The 20,639-nt window shown below is 36.7% G+C and overlaps 2 protein-coding genes across 7 annotated transcripts; one reads left to right on the forward strand and one right to left on the reverse strand.

Annotated features, from left to right (window-relative positions):
- Window positions 1-1,002: 1,002 nt before the first annotated feature.
- On the reverse strand, window positions 1,003-14,029 carry haus2 (HAUS augmin like complex subunit 2). Of its 2 annotated transcripts, none has more exons than XM_037762995.1 (7): window positions 13,824-14,002; window positions 4,421-4,507; window positions 3,458-3,556; window positions 3,034-3,103; window positions 2,534-2,666; window positions 2,263-2,371; window positions 1,003-1,245 (listed from the first exon to the last, which is right to left on the reverse strand). In XM_037762995.1, exons 1-7 carry the CDS (start codon window positions 13,866-13,868, stop codon window positions 1,132-1,134), a joined length of 657 nt encoding a protein of 218 aa, XP_037618923.1. In that variant the 5' UTR covers window positions 13,869-14,002; the 3' UTR covers window positions 1,003-1,131. The 2 variants fall into 2 exon arrangements, with proteins under 2 accessions (XP_037618923.1, XP_037618924.1); XM_037762996.1 differs by having other exon boundaries at window positions 1,004-1,245; window positions 13,880-14,029.
- A 1,012-nt stretch (window positions 14,030-15,041) lies between these two features.
- On the forward strand, window positions 15,042-20,275 carry lrrc57 (leucine rich repeat containing 57). 5 transcript variants are annotated; one of them, XM_037762994.1, is made up of 6 exons: window positions 15,060-15,233; window positions 15,599-16,010; window positions 17,141-17,276; window positions 17,788-18,056; window positions 18,445-18,630; window positions 18,869-19,073. In XM_037762994.1, the coding sequence occupies exons 2-6, from the start codon at window positions 15,927-15,929 to the stop codon at window positions 18,908-18,910; spliced, it is 717 nt and encodes a 238-aa protein (XP_037618922.1). In that variant the 5' UTR covers window positions 15,060-15,233; window positions 15,599-15,926; the 3' UTR covers window positions 18,911-19,073. The 5 variants fall into 5 exon arrangements, with proteins under 5 accessions (XP_037618917.1, XP_037618918.1, XP_037618920.1 ...); XM_037762989.1 differs by lacking the exon at window positions 17,788-18,056 and having other exon boundaries at window positions 15,042-15,233; window positions 18,869-20,275; XM_037762990.1 differs by lacking the exon at window positions 17,788-18,056 and having other exon boundaries at window positions 15,042-15,233; window positions 15,614-16,010; window positions 18,869-20,275.
- Window positions 20,276-20,639: the final 364 nt, after the last annotated feature.

A 20,639-nucleotide genomic window follows, 5' to 3' on the forward strand; every position in this document is an offset into this window, starting at 1 on the left:
CCGGTACTAGCAAGGTGTACCTAATAAAGTGGATACCACCCGGTACTAGCAAGGTGTACCTAATAAAGTGGCCGGTGAGTGTATATAGAAAAGGTGTAAGTTAGGAACATCACTAAATGACAGCAGGTTAAATTATAACACTAGCGGCCAGATGTTAGACACTCCAGATGTGACTGAATCATGTAAAAGGGGCGGGATGTGAAAACCTTCATTCACCTTCAGTTAACTCAGATTTACAAACAGTTCACATGAATCCAGATCGGTTGGTTTGTAACTGTAGTTTGGTTTTCAGACAGCAGAGCTTTATAATAAAACAGCTGGAGACACAACGCTTCTACCAAAATCAGATTTTATTACAAAAAACTAAAATCAAGTCTTTAATATTTGACATAATAATAACAATAATAACAAACAGAGTCCATGTAGAGATTTCTGTGTGTTTGTCCGTCCAGCAGGAGGACGAGGAGGAGGAGGAGGAGAGAGGAGGAGGAGGTGGAAGAGGAAGAGGAGGAGGAGGAGGAGAGAGGAGGAGGAGGTGGAAGAGGAGGAGGTGAAAGAGGAAGAGGAGGAGGAGGAGGAGAGAGGAGAGAGGAGAGAGGAGGAGGAGGAGGAGAGAGGAGGAGGAGGAGGAGGAGGAAGAGGAGGAGGTGAAAGAGGAAGAGGAGGAGGAGGAGGAGAGAGGAGAGAGGAGAGAGGAGGAGGAGGAGGAGAGAGGAGGAGGAGGTGGAAGAGGAAGAGGAGGAGGAGGAGGAGGTGAAAGAGGAAGAGGAGGAGGAGGAGGAGAGAGGAGAGAGGAGAGAGGAGAGAGGAGGAGGAGGAGGAGAGAGGAGGAGGAGGTGGAAGAGGAAGAGGAGGAGGAGGAGGAGAGAGGAGGAGGAGGTGGAAGAGGAAGAGGAGGAGGAGGAGGAGGAAGAGGAGGAGGTGAAAGAGGAAGAGGAGGAGGAGGAGAGAGGAGAGAGGAGAGAGGAGGAGGAGGAGGAGAGAGGAGGAGGAGGTGGAAGAGGAAGAGGAGGAGGAGGAGGAGGAGGAGGAGGAGGAGGTGAAAGAGGAAGAGGAGGAGGAGGAGGAGAGAGGAGAGAGGAGGAGGAGAGAGGAGGAGGAGGAGGAGGAGGAGGAAGAGGAGGAAGGTCATCATGCGGAGCTGTCACTCTGCTTGCTGCTGTGGACTTCCTTCCTCTGGAGAACCTGGCTGGACAAACTCTCCACCTCGGCCACATGAGCCAGTAACTGGGCCAGAGAGGAGTTCTGGTACAGAGAGACAGAGACCGAAGGGTTAACGGCATGGTATGAAATAGGGATGTTCATAATTAACCGTTTAATCAACATTAAGCATTTTAACTGATTAACGCTATCGGTTAAAATGCTTAAAAGAAATGATAATAATGAACTCAAAGCTGAGCGGCTCAGAGGAGCAGCTCGTCTCTTTAAGGAGAAAAGCTGGTCCACTTTAACAGCCCACCTTAAGAGGCGGAGCCGGAGCTGCAGGAAACAGGAAGTCGGCTCCGGTCTCTCCAGCTCGCTTGAGCGTAGCGGAGGAGTTGTAGTTTCGTAGCATTTATTCACCGACAAATAAACTGTACACACACTGCTACACCTACGATCACAGCTAGAACGCCACCGCCGGGCGCCTGGGTTAGCTCAGTTGGTAGAGCGGGTGTCCATGTATTAAGGCTTGGTCCTGACCGCGGCGGCCCGGGTTCGAATCCGGCCTGTGGCCCTTTCCGCATCCACTCTCTCTCTCCCCCCTTTCAAGACTCTCTCCACTGTCCTCAATAAAAATGGAAAATGCCCCCAAAAAAATAACTTTAAAAAAAAAAAAAAGAACGCCACCGCCAACCTCACACTCACCACCAACCAACACGCACAGTCTGTTGGAAACTCTCTAAAGTTACTCAGACTACATGTGGCGGCGGCGGCGGCGAGCACGAAGCCTCCGGCAACACTAGAGCTGCTAACGCAGCACAAACACACACACTGTTTGTTGGACACTCGCTAAAGTTCCTCCGGCAGACATACAGCTGACAACCTGCTAAACTAAACTACATGTGCGCTGGAGACTTTTACTTCTTCAGGAGAAAAAAAAGTCGTAATATTACGAGAATAAAATCACAACTTTACGAGAAAAAAAGAAAATAACATGTAAAAATACTACTTTATGATATTATGACTTTATTCTCGTAAAGTTATTTTAAAATGAGCATCCTTAGCGTGAAACATGACCACGAGTGGCGAGTTAGTCGACAGTGATGTCATGTGACTGACCAGCTGAGCGAGGCGGTCTCTGGCGGCGGGACTGCAGCGGACCGAGTTCAGCTTCTCCTCCAGAGTCTCGATGAAGTCCAGCAGCATCTTCACCAGATCCACCACAAACCTGAAACATGGAGGACAACTCAAACATCCTGGTCTCCTCCCAGTTCCACTAGAGCAGCTACAGACCTGGACCCCGACCGGGTATAGACCTGGACCCTGACCGGGTCTAGACCTGGACCCTGACCAGGATCAGTTCTCTCTGTGATGAGAGACGGGACGTTACCTGTGCAGGTGAGCCTGGACGGGCAGGTTGGTGCGACCCAGCGGTCTCATCAGTCTCTGCCTCAGACTGTTCTGGTCCTTCAGGAGGTCCTGCAGGTGACCGCAGAACATCTGCAACACCTGGAACCTCCGAGCTGCAGTAGACCAGAGAGCACATTCTTTAATCACACACTTCCTTCATCATTTACACTTCAGACTGTTTGTTTCTGGTTTCTAGCTGCTGATGAGCTTTAAAACATCAGCAGCAGAACAAACATCTGTTTAAATGTGTTTAAAACATCAGCAGCAGAACAAACATCTGTTTAAATGTGTTTAAAACATCAGCAGCAGAACAAACATCTGTTTAAATGTGTTTAGTTTAAAGTCCAGTTCAACCTGCTGACACTCAGCTGATCTCTAGTTCTTCATTGTTGGTTTCTGGTTCAATCTGCTGACACTCAGCTGATCTCTTGTTCTTCACTGTTGGTGTCTGAACACCAGTTTTAGCGTTTAAAGACTCACTGAGGTAGAATGTGTGCGTGACGTCGGCGCTCTCCTTCTCCATCTTCAGCAGCTCCACCTCCAGCTGCAGCTGCACCAACAAACCAACATCCAACACTTTAACATGACATATATATCTATATCTCTAATCAGAGAATCAGATCCAGGTGTTCTTCAGGAAGAGAAATCATCTGCATAACCTTTATATTAAAGTTCAGTTCATCGACGTAAACACAGAATAATTCAAACTCCAGTAAACGATTCTACTGGTTTGATTCTCTTTCCTATTCCCGTGTATGTGGAGATGTCAGCTCACTGCAGAGCGGTGTGTACGTAGTGATGTGTGGCTGAGATCTTATCATCGTTATTAATGTAGAATGAATCCAGACTACTCAGCAGTAGGCGCTCTGATAAAACAGGAAGTGACGTCACACTGAGTGCGTACCTGGTCCAGCTGTCTCCGCGTTCTGATTCGCTGTTCAGCCTCGTGCAGGTGAGAGGAGAAGGCGGGGCTCAGCCTGGAGGAGGCGGAGTCTAATTCCTCCTGAAGAAGACGGATAGAACATTCATTATTAACACCGTTGGTTCTGTTGGACCACGGCTTAGTAACCTCTACTATCTACAGATAAACAATACAATTCAAACATTCCACAGCTCATAGTCTGCTGGAAGTCTAATGCAGGGTTGGGTTATTTATTTATTAAGACTACACAACATAAGTTAACATGAATAACATGAATAATATACGGAGCATGAGAGGCAGAACAACCACTGGGCTGATCTGAAGCTTCCACTGAGAGACAAGATTAATGTAAAGAAATAATATGACTACATAAAAGTGATAACAAACAATTAGAACAAAATATATATTATAACAACAATAACAATAAATATATATAAAAAAGACAAATGCGTGTGTTGTGTGGAAGTGTATGGTGCGAATGTACGACGGAGTATCAGGGCACATTGAGGGGAAAAAAAGTTTACAGAGATTTACAGAATAAAGTCACAACTTTACGAGAAAAAAAGAAAATAACACGTAAAATGACTACTTTATAATATTATGACTTTATTCTCTAAATCTCAGATTTATTTTTTTCCCTCAATTTGGCCCTAATACTCCGTCGTACCTTAGATATACAAAAATGACAAATGAAAATGTCATTTGTCAATCATTTTTTAGAGCTGAAGAGCTGAATGTGTCTCCGGAGCAGCAGGTCGCTGACCGCTGGGTTAGAACATACTGTATATATTTGTGTATTGTTATAATAATTAGTTTTATTTGTGCAGATGAATCCAGATGAATCCAGATGTGTTGGACTGTGTTATGATGCTTCAGCAGAGAGGTGAGTTTAATAACATGAAGTTGTTTCTATGAGTGACTGAATGGAAGGATTTGACCTCTGACCTGAGACACGACCTCTCTGGAGACACATCTGGCCAGCAGGCTGGCAGCTGGACTCACTGAGAACGGAGACAGATCCCACTGATGCATCTGAAACACAAATACAATATACACTATATACACAATATATAAAATACATTATACATGTAGAGTATTCCTCTCTCTCCATGTTCACCATGAAGAGAAGTGAGTCTCCAGCTGGAGCTGATGAGGAACTCCAACACAGCAGAACTATACAATCTATAACTCTATAACTCTATAACTCTACAACTCTACAATCTATAACTCTATAACTCTATAACTCTACAACTCTACAATCTATAAATCTATAACTATATAACTCTATAACTCTACAACTCTACAACTCTACAACTTTATAACTCTATAACTCTACAATCTATAACTCTATAACTCTATAACTCTACAACTCTATAACTCTATAACTCTACAATCTATAACTCTATAACTATAACTCTACAATCTATAACTCTATAACTCTATAACTCTACAACTCTACAACTCTATAACTATAACTCTACAATCTATAACTCTATAACTCTATAACTCTACAACTCTACAACTCTACAACTCTATAACTCTACAATCTATAACTCTATAACTCTACAACTCTACAACTCTATAACTCTATAACTCTACAATCTATAACTCTATAACTATAACTCTACAATCTATAACTCTATAACTCTATAACTCTACAACTCTACAACTCTACAACTCTATAACTCTACAATCTATAACTCTATAACTCTATAACTCTACAACTCTATAACTCTACAACTCTACAACTCTACAACTCTATAACTCTACAACTCTACAATCTATAACTCTATAACTCTATAACTCTACAACTCTACAATCTATAACTCTACAACTCTACAATCTATAACTCTATAACTCTACAACTCTACAACTCTATAACTCTATAACTCTACAATCTATAACTCTATAACTCTACAACTCTACAACTCTATAACTCTATAACTCTATAACTATAACTCTACAATCTATAACTCTATAACTCTATAACTCTACAACTCTACAATCTATAACTCTATAACTCTATAACTCTACAACTCTACAATCTATAACTCTATAACTCTACAACTCTACAATCTATAACTCTATAACTCTATAACTCTACAACTCTACAATCTATAACTCTATAACTCTATAACTCTACAACTCTACAATCTATAACTCTATAACTCTACAACTCTACAATCTATAACTCTATAACTCTACAACTCTACAACTCTACAATCTATAACTCTATAACTCTATAACTCTATAACTCTATAACTCTACAATCTATAACTCTATAACTCTATAACTCTACAACTCTACAACTCTATAACTCTATAACTCTACAATCTATAACTCTATAACTCTATAACTATAACTCTACAATCTATAACTCTATAACTCTACAACTCTACAACTCTATAACTCTACAATCTATAACTCTATAACTCTATAACTCTACAACTCTACAACTCTACAACTCTATAACTCTACAACTCTACAATCTATAACTCTATAACTCTATAACTCTACAATCTATAACTCTACAACTCTACAATCTATAACTCTATAACTCTACAACTCTACAATCTATAACTCTATAACTCTATAACTCTACAACTCTACAATCTATAACTCTATAACTCTATAACTCTACAACTCTACAATCTATAACTCTATAACTCTACAACTCTACAACTCTATAACTCTATAACTCTACAATCTATAACTCTATAACTCTACAACTCTACAACTCTACAACTCTATAACTCTATAACTCTACAATCTATAACTCTATAACTATAACTCTACAATCTATAACTCTATAACTCTATAACTCTACAACTCTACAACTCTATAACTCTACAACTCTACAACTCTACAACTCTATAACTCTACAACTCTACAATCTATAACTCTATAACTCTATAACTCTACAACTCTACAATCTATAACTCTATAACTCTATAACTCTACAACTCTACAATCTATAACTCTATAACTCTACAACTCTACAATCTATAACTCTATAACTCTATAACTCTACAACTCTACAATCTATAAATCTATAACTATATAACTCTATAACTCTACAACTCTACAACTCTACAACTTTATAACTCTATAACTCTACAATCTATAACTCTATAACTCTATAACTCTACAACTCTATAACTCTATAACTCTACAACTCTATAACTCTATAACTCTACAATCTATAACTCTATAACTCTACAATCTATAACTCTATAACTCTACAACTCTACAACTCTATAACTCTATAACTCTACAATCTATAACTCTATAACTCTACAACTCTACAACTCTACAACTCTATAACTCTATAACTCTATAACTATAACTCTACAATCTATAACTCTATAACTCTATAACTCTACAACTCTACAATCTATAACTCTATAACTCTATAACTCTACAACTCTACAATCTATAACTCTATAACTCTACAACTCTACAATCTATAACTCTATAACTCTATAACTCTACAACTCTACAATCTATAACTCTATAACTCTATAACTCTACAACTCTACAATCTATAACTCTATAATTCTACAACTCTACAATCTATAACTCTATAACTCTACAACTCTACAACTCTACAATCTATAACTCTATAACTCTACAACTCTACAATCTATAAATCTATAACTCTATAACTCTACAACTCTACAACTCTATAACTCTACAATCTATAACTCTATAACTCTATAACTCTATAACTCTACAATCTATAACTCTATAACTCTACAACTCTACAACTCTATAACTCTATAACTCTACAATCTATAACTCTATAACTCTATAACTATAACTCTACAATCTATAACTCTATAACTCTACAACTCTACAACTCTATAACTCTACAATCTATAACTCTATAACTCTATAACTCTACAACTCTACAACTCTACAACTCTATAACTCTACAACTCTACAATCTATAACTCTATAACTCTATAACTCTACAATCTATAACTCTACAACTCTACAATCTATAACTCTATAACTCTACAACTCTACAATCTATAACTCTATAACTCTATAACTCTACAACTCTACAATCTATAACTCTATAACTCTATAACTCTACAACTCTACAATCTATAACTCTATAACTCTACAACTCTACAACTCTATAACTCTATAACTCTACAATCTATAACTCTATAACTCTACAACTCTACAACTCTACAACTCTATAACTCTATAACTCTACAATCTATAACTCTATAACTATAACTCTACAATCTATAACTCTATAACTCTATAACTCTACAACTCTACAACTCTATAACTCTACAACTCTACAACTCTACAACTCTATAACTCTACAACTCTACAATCTATAACTCTATAACTCTATAACTCTACAACTCTACAATCTATAACTCTATAACTCTATAACTCTACAACTCTACAATCTATAACTCTATAACTCTACAACTCTACAATCTATAACTCTATAACTCTATAACTCTACAACTCTACAATCTATAAATCTATAACTATATAACTCTATAACTCTACAACTCTACAACTCTACAACTTTATAACTCTATAACTCTACAATCTATAACTCTATAACTCTATAACTCTACAACTCTATAACTCTATAACTCTACAATCTATAACTCTATAACTATAACTCTACAATCTATAACTCTATAACTCTATAACTCTACAACTCTACAACTCTATAACTATAACTCTACAATCTATAACTCTATAACTCTATAACTCTACAACTCTACAACTCTACAACTCTATAACTCTACAATCTATAACTCTATAACTCTACAACTCTACAACTCTATAACTCTATAACTCTACAATCTATAACTCTATAACTATAACTCTACAATCTATAACTCTATAACTCTACAACTCTACAACTCTACAACTCTATAACTCTACAATCTATAACTCTATAACTCTATAACTCTACAACTCTATAACTCTACAACTCTACAACTCTACAACTCTACAACTCTACAACTCTATAACTCTACAACTCTACAATCTATAACTCTATAACTCTATAACTCTACAACTCTACAATCTATAACTCTACAACTCTACAATCTATAACTCTATAACTCTACAACTCTATAACTCTATAACTCTATAACTCTACAATCTATAACTCTATAACTCTACAACTCTACAACTCTACAACTCTATAACTCTATAACTATAACTCTACAATCTATAACTCTATAACTCTATAACTCTACAACTCTACAATCTATAACTCTATAACTCTATAACTCTACAACTCTACAATCTATAACTCTATAACTCTACAACTCTACAATCTATAACTCTATAACTCTATAACTCTACAACTCTACAATCTATAACTCTATAACTCTATAACTCTACAACTCTACAATCTATAACTCTATAACTCTACAACTCTACAATCTATAACTCTATAACTCTACAACTCTACAACTCTACAATCTATAACTCTATAACTCTATAACTCTATAACTCTATAACTCTACAACTCTACAATCTATAAATCTATAACTCTATAACTCTACAACTCTACAACTCTACAACTCTATAACTCTACAATCTATAACTCTATAACTCTATAACTCTATAACTCTACAATCTATAACTCTATAACTCTATAACTCTACAACTCTACAACTCTATAACTCTATAACTCTACAATCTATAACTCTATAACTCTATAACTATAACTCTACAATCTATAACTCTATAACTCTACAACTCTACAACTCTATAACTCTACAATCTATAACTCTATAACTCTATAACTCTACAACTCTACAACTCTACAACTCTATAACTCTACAACTCTACAATCTATAACTCTATAACTCTATAACTCTACAATCTATAACTCTACAACTCTACAATCTATAACTCTATAACTCTACAACTCTACAATCTATAACTCTATAACTCTATAACTCTACAACTCTACAATCTATAACTCTATAACTCTATAACTCTACAACTCTACAATCTATAACTCTATAACTCTACAACTCTACAACTCTATAACTCTATAACTCTACAATCTATAACTCTATAACTCTACAACTCTACAACTCTACAACTCTACAACTCTATAACTCTATAACTCTACAATCTATAACTCTATAACTATAACTCTACAATCTATAACTCTATAACTCTATAACTCTACAACTCTACAACTCTATAACTCTACAACTCTACAACTCTACAACTCTATAACTCTACAACTCTACAATCTATAACTCTATAACTCTATAACTCTACAACTCTACAATCTATAAATCTATAACTCTATAACTCTACAACTCTACAACTCTACAACTCTATAACTCTACAATCTATAACTCTATAACTCTATAACTCTATAACTCTACAATCTATAACTCTATAACTCTATAACTCTACAACTCTACAACTCTATAACTCTATAACTCTACAATCTATAACTCTATAACTCTATAACTATAACTCTACAATCTATAACTCTATAACTCTACAACTCTACAACTCTATAACTCTACAATCTATAACTCTATAACTCTATAACTCTAAAACTCTACAACTCTACAACTCTATAACTCTACAACTCTACAATCTATAACTCTATAACTCTATAACTCTACAATCTATAACTCTACAACTCTACAATCTATAACTCTATAACTCTACAACTCTACAATCTATAACTCTATAACTCTATAACTCTATAACTCTACAACTCTACAATCTATAACTCTATAACTCTATAACTCTACAACTCTACAATCTATAACTCTATAACTCTACAACTCTACAACTCTATAACTCTATAACTCTACAATCTATAACTCTATAACTCTACAACTCTACAACTCTACAACTCTATAACTCTATAACTCTACAATCTATAACTCTATAACTATAACTCTACAATCTATAACTCTATAACTCTATAACTCTACAACTCTACAACTCTATAACTCTACAACTCTACAACTCTACAACTCTATAACTCTACAACTCTACAATCTATAACTCTATAACTCTATAACTCTACAACTCTACAATCTATAACTCTATAACTCTATAACTCTACAACTCTACAATCTATAACTCTATAACTCTACAACTCTACAATCTATAACTCTATAACTCTATAACTCTACAACTCTACAATCTATAACTCTATAACTCTATAACTCTACAACTCTACAATCTATAACTCTATAACTCTATAACTCTACAACTCTACAATCTATAACTCTATAACTCTACAACTCTACAATCTATAACTCTATAACTCTATAACTCTATAACTCTACAATCTATAACTCTATAACTCTACAACTCTACAACTCTATAACTCTATAACTCTACAATCTATAACTCTATAACTCTATAACTCTATAACTCTATAACTCTACAATCTATAACTCTATAACTCTACAATCTATAACTCTATAACTCTATAACTCTACAACTCTACAACTCTACAACTCTATAACTCTACAATCTATAACTCTATAACTTTATAACTCTACAACTCTATAACTCTACAACTCTACAACTCTACAACTCTATAACTCTACAACTCTACAATCTATAACTCTATAACTCTACAACTCTACAATCTATAACTCTACAACTCTACAATCTATAACTCTATAACTCTATAACTCTACAACTCTACAATCTATAACTCTATAACTCTATAACTCTACAACTCTACAATCTATAACTCTATAACTCTATAACTCTACAACTCTACAATCTATAACTCTATAACTCTACAACTCTACAACTCTACAACTCTATAACTCTATAACTCTATAACTCTACAATCTATAACTCTATAACTCTACAACTCTACAACTCTACAACTCTATAACTCTATAACTCTACAATCTATAACTCTATAACTCTATAACTATAACTCTACAATCTATAACTCTATAACTCTACAACTCTACAACTCTATAACTCTATAACTCTACAACTCTATAACTCTACAATCTATAACTCTATAACTCTATAACTCTACAACTCTACAATCTATAACTCTACAACTCTACAACTCTATAACTCTACAACTCTACAACTCTATAACTCTATAACTCTACAATCTATAACTCTATAACTCTATAACTCTACAACTCTACAATCTATAACTCTATAACTCTACAACTCTACAACTCTATAACTCTACAACTCTACAACTCTACAACTCTATAACTCTATAACTCTACAATCTATAACTCTATAACTCTATAACTCTACAACTCTACAATCTATAACTCTATAACTCTATAACTCTACAATCTATAACTCTATAAATCTATAACTCTACAATCTATAACTCTATAACTCTATAACTCTATAACTCTACAATCTATAACTCTATAACTCTATAACTCTATAACTCTATAACTCTACAACTCTACAATCTATAACTCTATAACTCTACAACTCTACAATCTATAACTCTATAACTCTATAACTCTACAATCTATAACTCTATAACTCTATAACTATACAATCTATAACTCTATAACTCTATAACTCTACAATCTATAACTCTATAACTCTATAACTCTACAACTCTACAATCTATAACTCTATAACTCTACAATCTATAACTCTATAACTCTATAACTCTATAACTCTACAATCTATAACTCTATAACTCTATAACTCTATAACTCTACAATCTATAACTCTATAACTCTATAACTCTATAACTCTACAATCTATAACTCTATAACTCTATAACTCTACAACTCTACAATCTATAACTCTATAACTCTATAACTCTACAATCTATAACTCTATAACTCTATAACTCTACAATCTATAACTCTATAACTCTACAACTCTACAACTCTATAACTCTACAACTCTACAATCTATAACTCTACAATCTATAACTCTATAACTATACAATCTATAACTCTATAACTCTACAATCTATAACTCTATAACTCTACAATCTATAACTCTATAACTCTATAACTCTACAATCTATAACTCTATAACTCTACAATCTATAACTCTATAACTCTACAACTCTACAATCTATAACTCTATAACTCTATAACTCTACAACTCTACAATCTATAACTCTATAACTCTATAACTCTACAATCTATAACTCTATAACTCTATAACTCTATAACTCTACAATCTATAACTCTATAACTCTATAACTCTACAACTCTACAATCTATAACTCTATAACTCTATAACTCTACAATCTATAACTCTATAACTCTATAACTCTACAACTCTACAATCTATAACTCTACAACTCTACAACTCTATAACTCTATAACTCTATAACTCTACAATCTATAACTCTATAACTCTATAACTCTACAACTCTACAATCTATAACTCTATAACTCTATAACTCTACAATCTATAACTCTATAACTCTATAACTCTACAACTCTACAATCTATAACTCTATAACTCTATAACTCTACAATCTATAACTCTATAACTCTACAACTCTACAATCTATAACTCTATAACTCTATAACTCTATAACTCTACAACTCTACAACTCTATAACTCTATAACTCTACAATCTATAACTCTATAACTCTACAACTCTACAATCTATAACTCTATAACTCTATAACTCTACAATCTATAACTCTATAACTCTATAACTCTACAACTCTACAATCTATAACTCTATAACTCTATAACTCTACAATCTATAACTCTATAACTCTATAACTCTATAACTCTACAACTCTACAACTCTATAACTCTATAACTCTATAACTCTATAACTCTACAATCTATAACTCTATAACTCTATAACTCTATAACTCTACAACTCTACAACTCTATAACTCTATAACTCTATAACTCTACAATCTATAACTCTATAACTCTACAACTCTATAACTCTATAACTCTACAATCTATAACTCTATAACTCTACAACTCTACAATCTATAACTCTATAACTCTATAACTCTACAATCTATAACTCTATAACTCTATAACTCTACAACTCTACAATCTATAACTCTATAACTCTATAACTCTACAATCTATAACTCTATAACTCTATAACTCTATAACTCTACAACTCTACAACTCTATAACTCTATAACTCTATAACTCTATAACTCTACAATCTATAACTCTATAACTCTATAACTCTATAACTCTACAACTCTACAACTCTATAACTCTATAACTCTATAACTCTATAACTCTACAATCTATAACTCTATAACTCTATAACTCTATAACTCTATAACTCTACAATCTATAACTCTATAACTCTACACATCAGTTGTTCTGTTCACATGCCGAACTGAAGCCTGACTTTGTGTTCACAGTAAACAGAAGCACAGTTTAGTAATAGCTTCATGTTGCTCTCACCGTTCAGACCACCGACTCAAACATCAACAACTGAGCCTGCTCTTCTTCTTCTGTGAGGTTGAACTGCAGCTTCCTGTCGCTCTACCGCCCCCTGCTGGAGGGACTGAACATCCCCCCCTGCTGGAGGGACTGAACATCCCCCCCCTGCTGGAGGGACTGAACATCTCCCTCCTGACTCCAGGAGCTTTTTATCCTTTTTATTTATTCCATCATGTCCTCTCTCTCTCATATATATTTATCATGCACATGAAATTATATAAACAAATATTTATATATATATACATATAAATATATGTATATATATATATACATATATTTACATATGTATATATATATATATATTCATATATTTATATATATATATACATATACATATATGTATATATATAAACATATTTATTTATTTATTTATATATATAATAATAATACAAATAATAAATTTATTTATATGGCACTTCTCAAAACAGATGTTACAAAGTGCTTCACAAGACAATAAAAGCAGATAAATAAAGTAAAAGATATGGTAACTGCTAAAACAGAAATTCACAGAACATATCAATAATAATAGAAGTGGTAAAATATATGCATATATATATATATACATATATATATTTAAATATTTTGTATTATAATTGTTGATGCATTAATGTGTTGATCACTTTAATGTAGCATCTGGTAAAGATGGAGCTACTTTTAATGACTTTATATACTGCTGCTAGTTTAAATCTATAGTAATACATAATTTATTATTATATACTGCTGCTAGTTTAATCTATAGTAATACATCATTTATTATTATATACTGCTGCTAGTTTAAATCTATAATAATACATCATTTATTATTATATACTGCTGCTAGTTTAAATCTATAATAATACATCATTTATTAGTTAATTAGATTTTGTTTTAATAATCTGAATCTGTAAAGTAACTAAAGCTGTCAGATAAATGTAGTAAAAAGTACAACATTTCCCTCTGAGATGTAGTAGAGTAGAAGTATGAAGTAGTAGAAAATGGAAATACTCTAGTAAAGTACCAGAACCTAGATGGTACTGAACCTGCAGGGCTGGAGGGGGTGCAGGGCTGCAGGTCACACTACAGAGCAGTGGTGGCGCTGATGCACCCGGAAGCTGTTTACCAACCGCCAATAAAATCAAACGAAGAAGAAGAAGTGACGTAGCTCCTCTCCGCTGTTCCCATTGGCTCTCACAGCTCCAGCCGGTCAGCTGATCAGAGCAGCGGAGAGGCTACTGGAGGCTGCTGGAGGCTACTGGAGGCTACTGGAGGCTACGCTCTGCTCTTTAGTCTTATTCAAACTACACCTTAGACATTTGGACTAAAGCTTCGCCTCCATGTGAGTAAAAGGCCTCGTTTCCTGTTTGCTGAGCTGTTTAATGGGCGGCTAGCAGGCTAGCAGGCTAGCAGGCTAGCAGGCTAGCAGGCTAGCGTTAGCTCCGGATTCACACCGTCAACATGGAGAGGATCTGACGGGAGCTACTGTCGGCTGGTCTGTTAGCCTGTTAAACAAACACACAGAGTTCAATGTGTTTTATTATTATTAATAATATAGTATCATCATTACTAACAAGCTACTGGAGATAGCTCTCAGTAGCAGCTTCTTGCTGACTCTGTCTTCTTCTGCAGGGAGTTCACCGTCTGATCTCATTATCACAGAAGAAGGAGAGGAAGAGGAGGAGGAGGAGGGAGAGGAGGGAGAAGAGGAAGAGGAGGGAGAGGAGGGAGAAGAGGAAGAGGAGGGAGAGGAGCGCCGTTAAAGCCGCCAGCTGATCCGGTGACTCCCACTGATACCGACCACATCCGGTCTGGATATGAACTCTGAGATTAGCTTCACTTCAGCTCCAGTTTCACTGCTGTAGAGAGAAGAGCTGCACCTCCAGACAGAGAGACACACACAGACAGACAGGTAGACACAGAGAGAGACAGACAGGTATACACAGAGAGACAGACAGGTGGAGAGACAGAAAGACAGACAGCTAGAGAGACAGACAGAGAGGTAGACAGGGGGTTACCTGTCTGCGGGGTCCAGATGGGGAACAGTGCTCTGAAGTCTCACCTGGAGACGTCCCAGAAGACCGGGGTGTTCCAGCTGACAGCGAAGGGTCTTCAGGAGGTGAGAGACACACCTGTTCTTTCCTCTCATGATGTCATCATTGTGTTTACAGGTAAATATCTAACAGACCTTCACTGATGACACAGAAATAACCTGCTGTTTTCACCTGAAACACTCAGAAAGCAGAGTCACGCCACGCCACGCCAGGGCCTCATCAGATACCGCTCACCTCACATCGGTTTCACAACTACATATACACATAACTATATATATACACATTATTTATATATATATATATATATATATATATATATATATACACTATATATATGTATATAGTGTATATATATATACACATTATATATATATAATGTGTATATATATGTACACATTATATATATATATATATATATATATACACAACTATATATACACATTATATATATAGATATATATATACACATTATATATATAGATATATATAATGTGTATATATATACACACATATATATATATACACTATATATATATAGTGTATATATATATATACACATTTTATATATATATATATATATGTATATATATACACATTATATATATATAGTATATATACTATATATATATAGTATATATACACTATATATAGTATATATATAGTGTATATATATATATATATAGTGTATATATATATATATACACTATACACTATATATATATATATTATATAGTGTATATATATATATATATATAGTGTGTATATATATATAAATATATATATACACATATATATATATATAATGTGTATATATATATATATGTATATATATATATACACTATATATATATATACACTATATAATATATATATATAGTGTATATATATAGTGTGTGTATATATATATATATATATATATATATAATGTGTATATATATACACATATATATATATATATATATATATAGTTATGAATAAAGTGGTAATATTAGGAAGTTCTGACTTTCTTCTGGTAACATTTCATAAAGTGTATATGCTCTTATTGTGGAATAAAGGGTGAAGTCAATGTGTATGCTCTTATTGTGAAATCCAGGGTGAAGTCAGTGTATATGCTCTTATTGTGGAATAAAGGGTGAAGTCAATGTGTATGCTCTTATTGTGAAATCCAGGGTGAAGTCAGTGTGTGTTGTTTCAGTTCCCGGAGGAGCTGCAGAGACTCACCAGCAACCTCCGGACCGTCGACCTGTCAGGGAACAAGATCGAGGTCCTTCCCCCCGCCGTCGGGAACTTCCTCCAGCTCAAGAGTCTCACGCTGAACTCCAACAGACTGGGTGAGGGTCTGGAGTCCTGGGTGAGGGTCTAGGGTCTGGGTGAGGGTGAGGGTCTGGAGTCCTGGGTGAGGGTCTTGGTGAGGGTCTGGGTGAGGGTGAGGGTCTGGGTGAGGGTCTGGGTGAGGGTGAGGGTCTGGGTGAGGGTCTGGAGTCCTGGGTGAGGGTCTTGGTGAGGGTCTGGGTGAGGGTGAGGGTCTGGGTGAGGGTCTTGAGTCCTGGGTGAGGGTCTGGGTGAGGGTCTTGGTGAGGGTCTGGGTGAGGGTGAGGGTCTGGGTGAGGGTCTTGAGTCCTGGGTGAGGGTCTGGAGTCCTGGGTGAGGGTTAGGGTCTGGGTCTGGATCAGGGTCTGGGTGAGGGTCTGGGTCTAGATCAGGGTCTGGGTGAGGGTCTGGAGTCCTGGGTGAGGGTCTGGATCAGGGTCTAGGTGAGGGTCTGGGTGAGGGTCTGGGTGAGGGTGAGGGTCTGGATCAGGGTCTGGGTCTGGGTCTGACGGGGTGTGTCTCTGTCCTCAGCCAGTCTCCCAGCTGAGATGGGGAAGCTGAAGAAGCTGGAGACTCTGAGTCTGAATGGGAACCGGATCCAGCAGCTGCCCCCGTCTCTGGGCCAGCTCAGAGCTCTGAGGACCCTCAACCTGTCCGGGAACCAGATCTCAGAGTTCCCCCCCGGACTGGGGACCCTGAGGCACCTGGACCTGCTAGACCTGTCCCGAAACCAGATCCGGAACGTCCCCGCAGCCGTGTCCGAGCTGCAGACCATCGAGATCAACCTCAACCAGAACCAGGTACCACGGCCCCCCCCAGTCCTCCCAGTCCTCCCAGTCCTCCCAGTCCTCCCAGTCCTCCCAGTCCCCCCAGTCCTCCCAGTCCTCTCAGTCCTCTCAGTCCTCTCAGTCCTCTTCAGTCCTCTCAGTCCTCTCAGTCCTCTCAGTCCTCTCAGTCCTCTTCAGTCCTCTCAGTCCTCTCAGTCCTCTCAGTCCTCTTCAGTCCTCTCAGTCCTCTCAGTCCTCTCAGTCCTCTCAGTCCTCTTCAGTCCTCTCAGTCCTCTCAGTCCTCTTCAGTCCTCTCAGTCCTCTTCAGTCCTCTCAGTCCTCTCAGTCCTCTCAGTCCTCCCAGTCCACATGACATGACAGTTTTCAGGTCTGAACTAATCCAGTCCTCCTGGTCCTCCAGATCTCGCTGCTGGCGGCAGAGGTGTCTCTGTGTCCCCGTCTGAAGGTCCTCCGTCTGGAGGAGAACTGCCTGGAGCTGTCCTCCATCCCCGAGTCCATCCTGAAGGACTCCCAGGTGTCCTTGTTCTCAGTGGAGGGAAACCTGTTCGAGGTCAGGAACCTCCGAGACCTGGAGGGCTACGACAAGGTGAGGACCACTTCCTGTCACGCTGCGTTTAAAATGGTCTCTGGTGGTCTGTAATGGTCTCTGGTGGTCTGTAATGGTCTCTAGTGGTCTGTAATGGTCTCTGGTGGTCTGTAATGGTCTCTGGTGGTCTGTAATGGTCTCTAGTGGTCTGTAATGGTCTCCGGTGGTCTGTAATGGTCTCTGGTGGTCTGTAATGGTCTCTGGTGGTCTCTGATGGTCTCTGTTTGTCCCCCCTCAGTACATGGAGCGCTTCACGGCCACCAAGAAGAAGTTCACCTGAAGACGCTCAACGGTGAGTCTGAACCTCAGAGCGCCACCTGGGAGGGGCGGGGTCAGCTGAGACTCCGCCCCCCACCAACGCCACTGCCGTTGCCACCGCCGCCGCCGCTGCTGCTGCTGCTTCTTCTTCTGCTGCTGCGACAAACCAGACCTGCCCCCCCCCCACCACCTGGACCACATGAGAAGACCTGCTGCTTCCTGTCTGTCTCATCTCGACACGGAGAAACTGATTTAACACCAGAGAAGAAGAAGCTGGTGCCGTTAACCCTTCGCTGTGTTCCCAGTGGACAGCAGAGACTCAGGGATGCGTTCACAGTAACACTACGTTCACTAACGTTCACTAACGTTCACTAACGTTCCTCTCTTTAAGTTATTATTTCCTTTAACCTGTAAAAGTCTATATCTATATATCTATATATCTATATATCTATATATCTATATCTGATCTGTTTGAGGGGGAGACTCAGAAGAGTTGAACTTGAATGTAACGCTGGTTGATCTCAGTCTAGTTTCTCTGGTTCAGCAGGAAGTCGAGGATTCACAGCTGAAATAATAAATCAAACATCACAGAATCATCTGCAACAATCTGAAGTCAATATTTAAAATAAATAAATCACCTCTCAGACGTGAATCTGCTGGTTTTGGACACTTGAAGACGTGAATCTGCTGGTTTTGGACACTTGAAGACGTCCATTTGGACGTTTTTACACAAAAGAATAAATCCAGAATATCAGATGAATCTAATAACTGTTAATATGTTAATAGATTACAATCCTCCGTCAGAGAGAGTTTAAATGATGAGATCAGAGCAGATCAATACGTTGTGATCGGCGTATCTTCATGTTAAAACACATGAAGAGGAAGAAGAAGAAGAGCAGTGTGAATGTGACGAAGGAAAGAAATTAACATTTAGATGAAAAGTTAAAAGAATATTAAAACATATTGAAATCTGTCGATCCGTTTCAGATGATCAATAACAGGTTGTGATTAATATCTGACCCGTGTTCTGAAGGAGAGAGTTTTACTTTCTGTTTGTCATGTCCTGGAACATTAATTAATAAATGAATATCTGATGAATTGAACTCGATCTGAGAGCAGAGCAGCTGGTATCTAACATCCTGTTTCAGATGATGATGATGATGAGGTGGTTTATTCTGATTCAGTAGATAATGGACAGAGACTCATTGAAGGACATTAACACACATATTATTATTATTGTTATTATTATTGATCATGTTTGGACTTCCTGTTTCCTGTCTTTAATGTGAAACACTAACTCGTGTCTACTTCCTGTCCGCTGCATGTTTAAAGTATTCTTCTATATAAAGCATGTACAGCGTTAAATAAAGCTCCGTGTCATATTTCAGTTTGTTCAGAACCCGTCGGATGTTCTAGGTCAGAGGTCAGAGGTCAGAGGTCAGCATCCTGCGTCTCCTTAGCTCCTCTCCAGCGGCTCCCTGTGAACCTTTAAACATGGAAATGAAGAACTGTTCTTTGTTTACATAAGTAGTCATTTTACGTGTTATTTTCTTTTTTCTCGGAAAGTTATGACTTTATTCTTGTAATATTACGACTTTTTTCTCGTTAAGTTATGACTTTATTCTCGTAATATGACTTTTTTTTCATTAAGTTATGACTTAATTATCTTAATATGACTTTATTCTCATTAACTAATGTTTTTGTTCTTGTAATATGACTTTTTTGTAAAGTTATGACTTTATTCTCGTAAT

This window comes from Sebastes umbrosus, unplaced genomic scaffold (genome assembly GCF_015220745.1).
Source record: "Sebastes umbrosus isolate fSebUmb1 unplaced genomic scaffold, fSebUmb1.pri scaffold_129_arrow_ctg1, whole genome shotgun sequence".
In the NCBI taxonomy this organism is placed as follows: Eukaryota; Metazoa; Chordata; class Actinopteri; order Perciformes; family Sebastidae; genus Sebastes; species Sebastes umbrosus.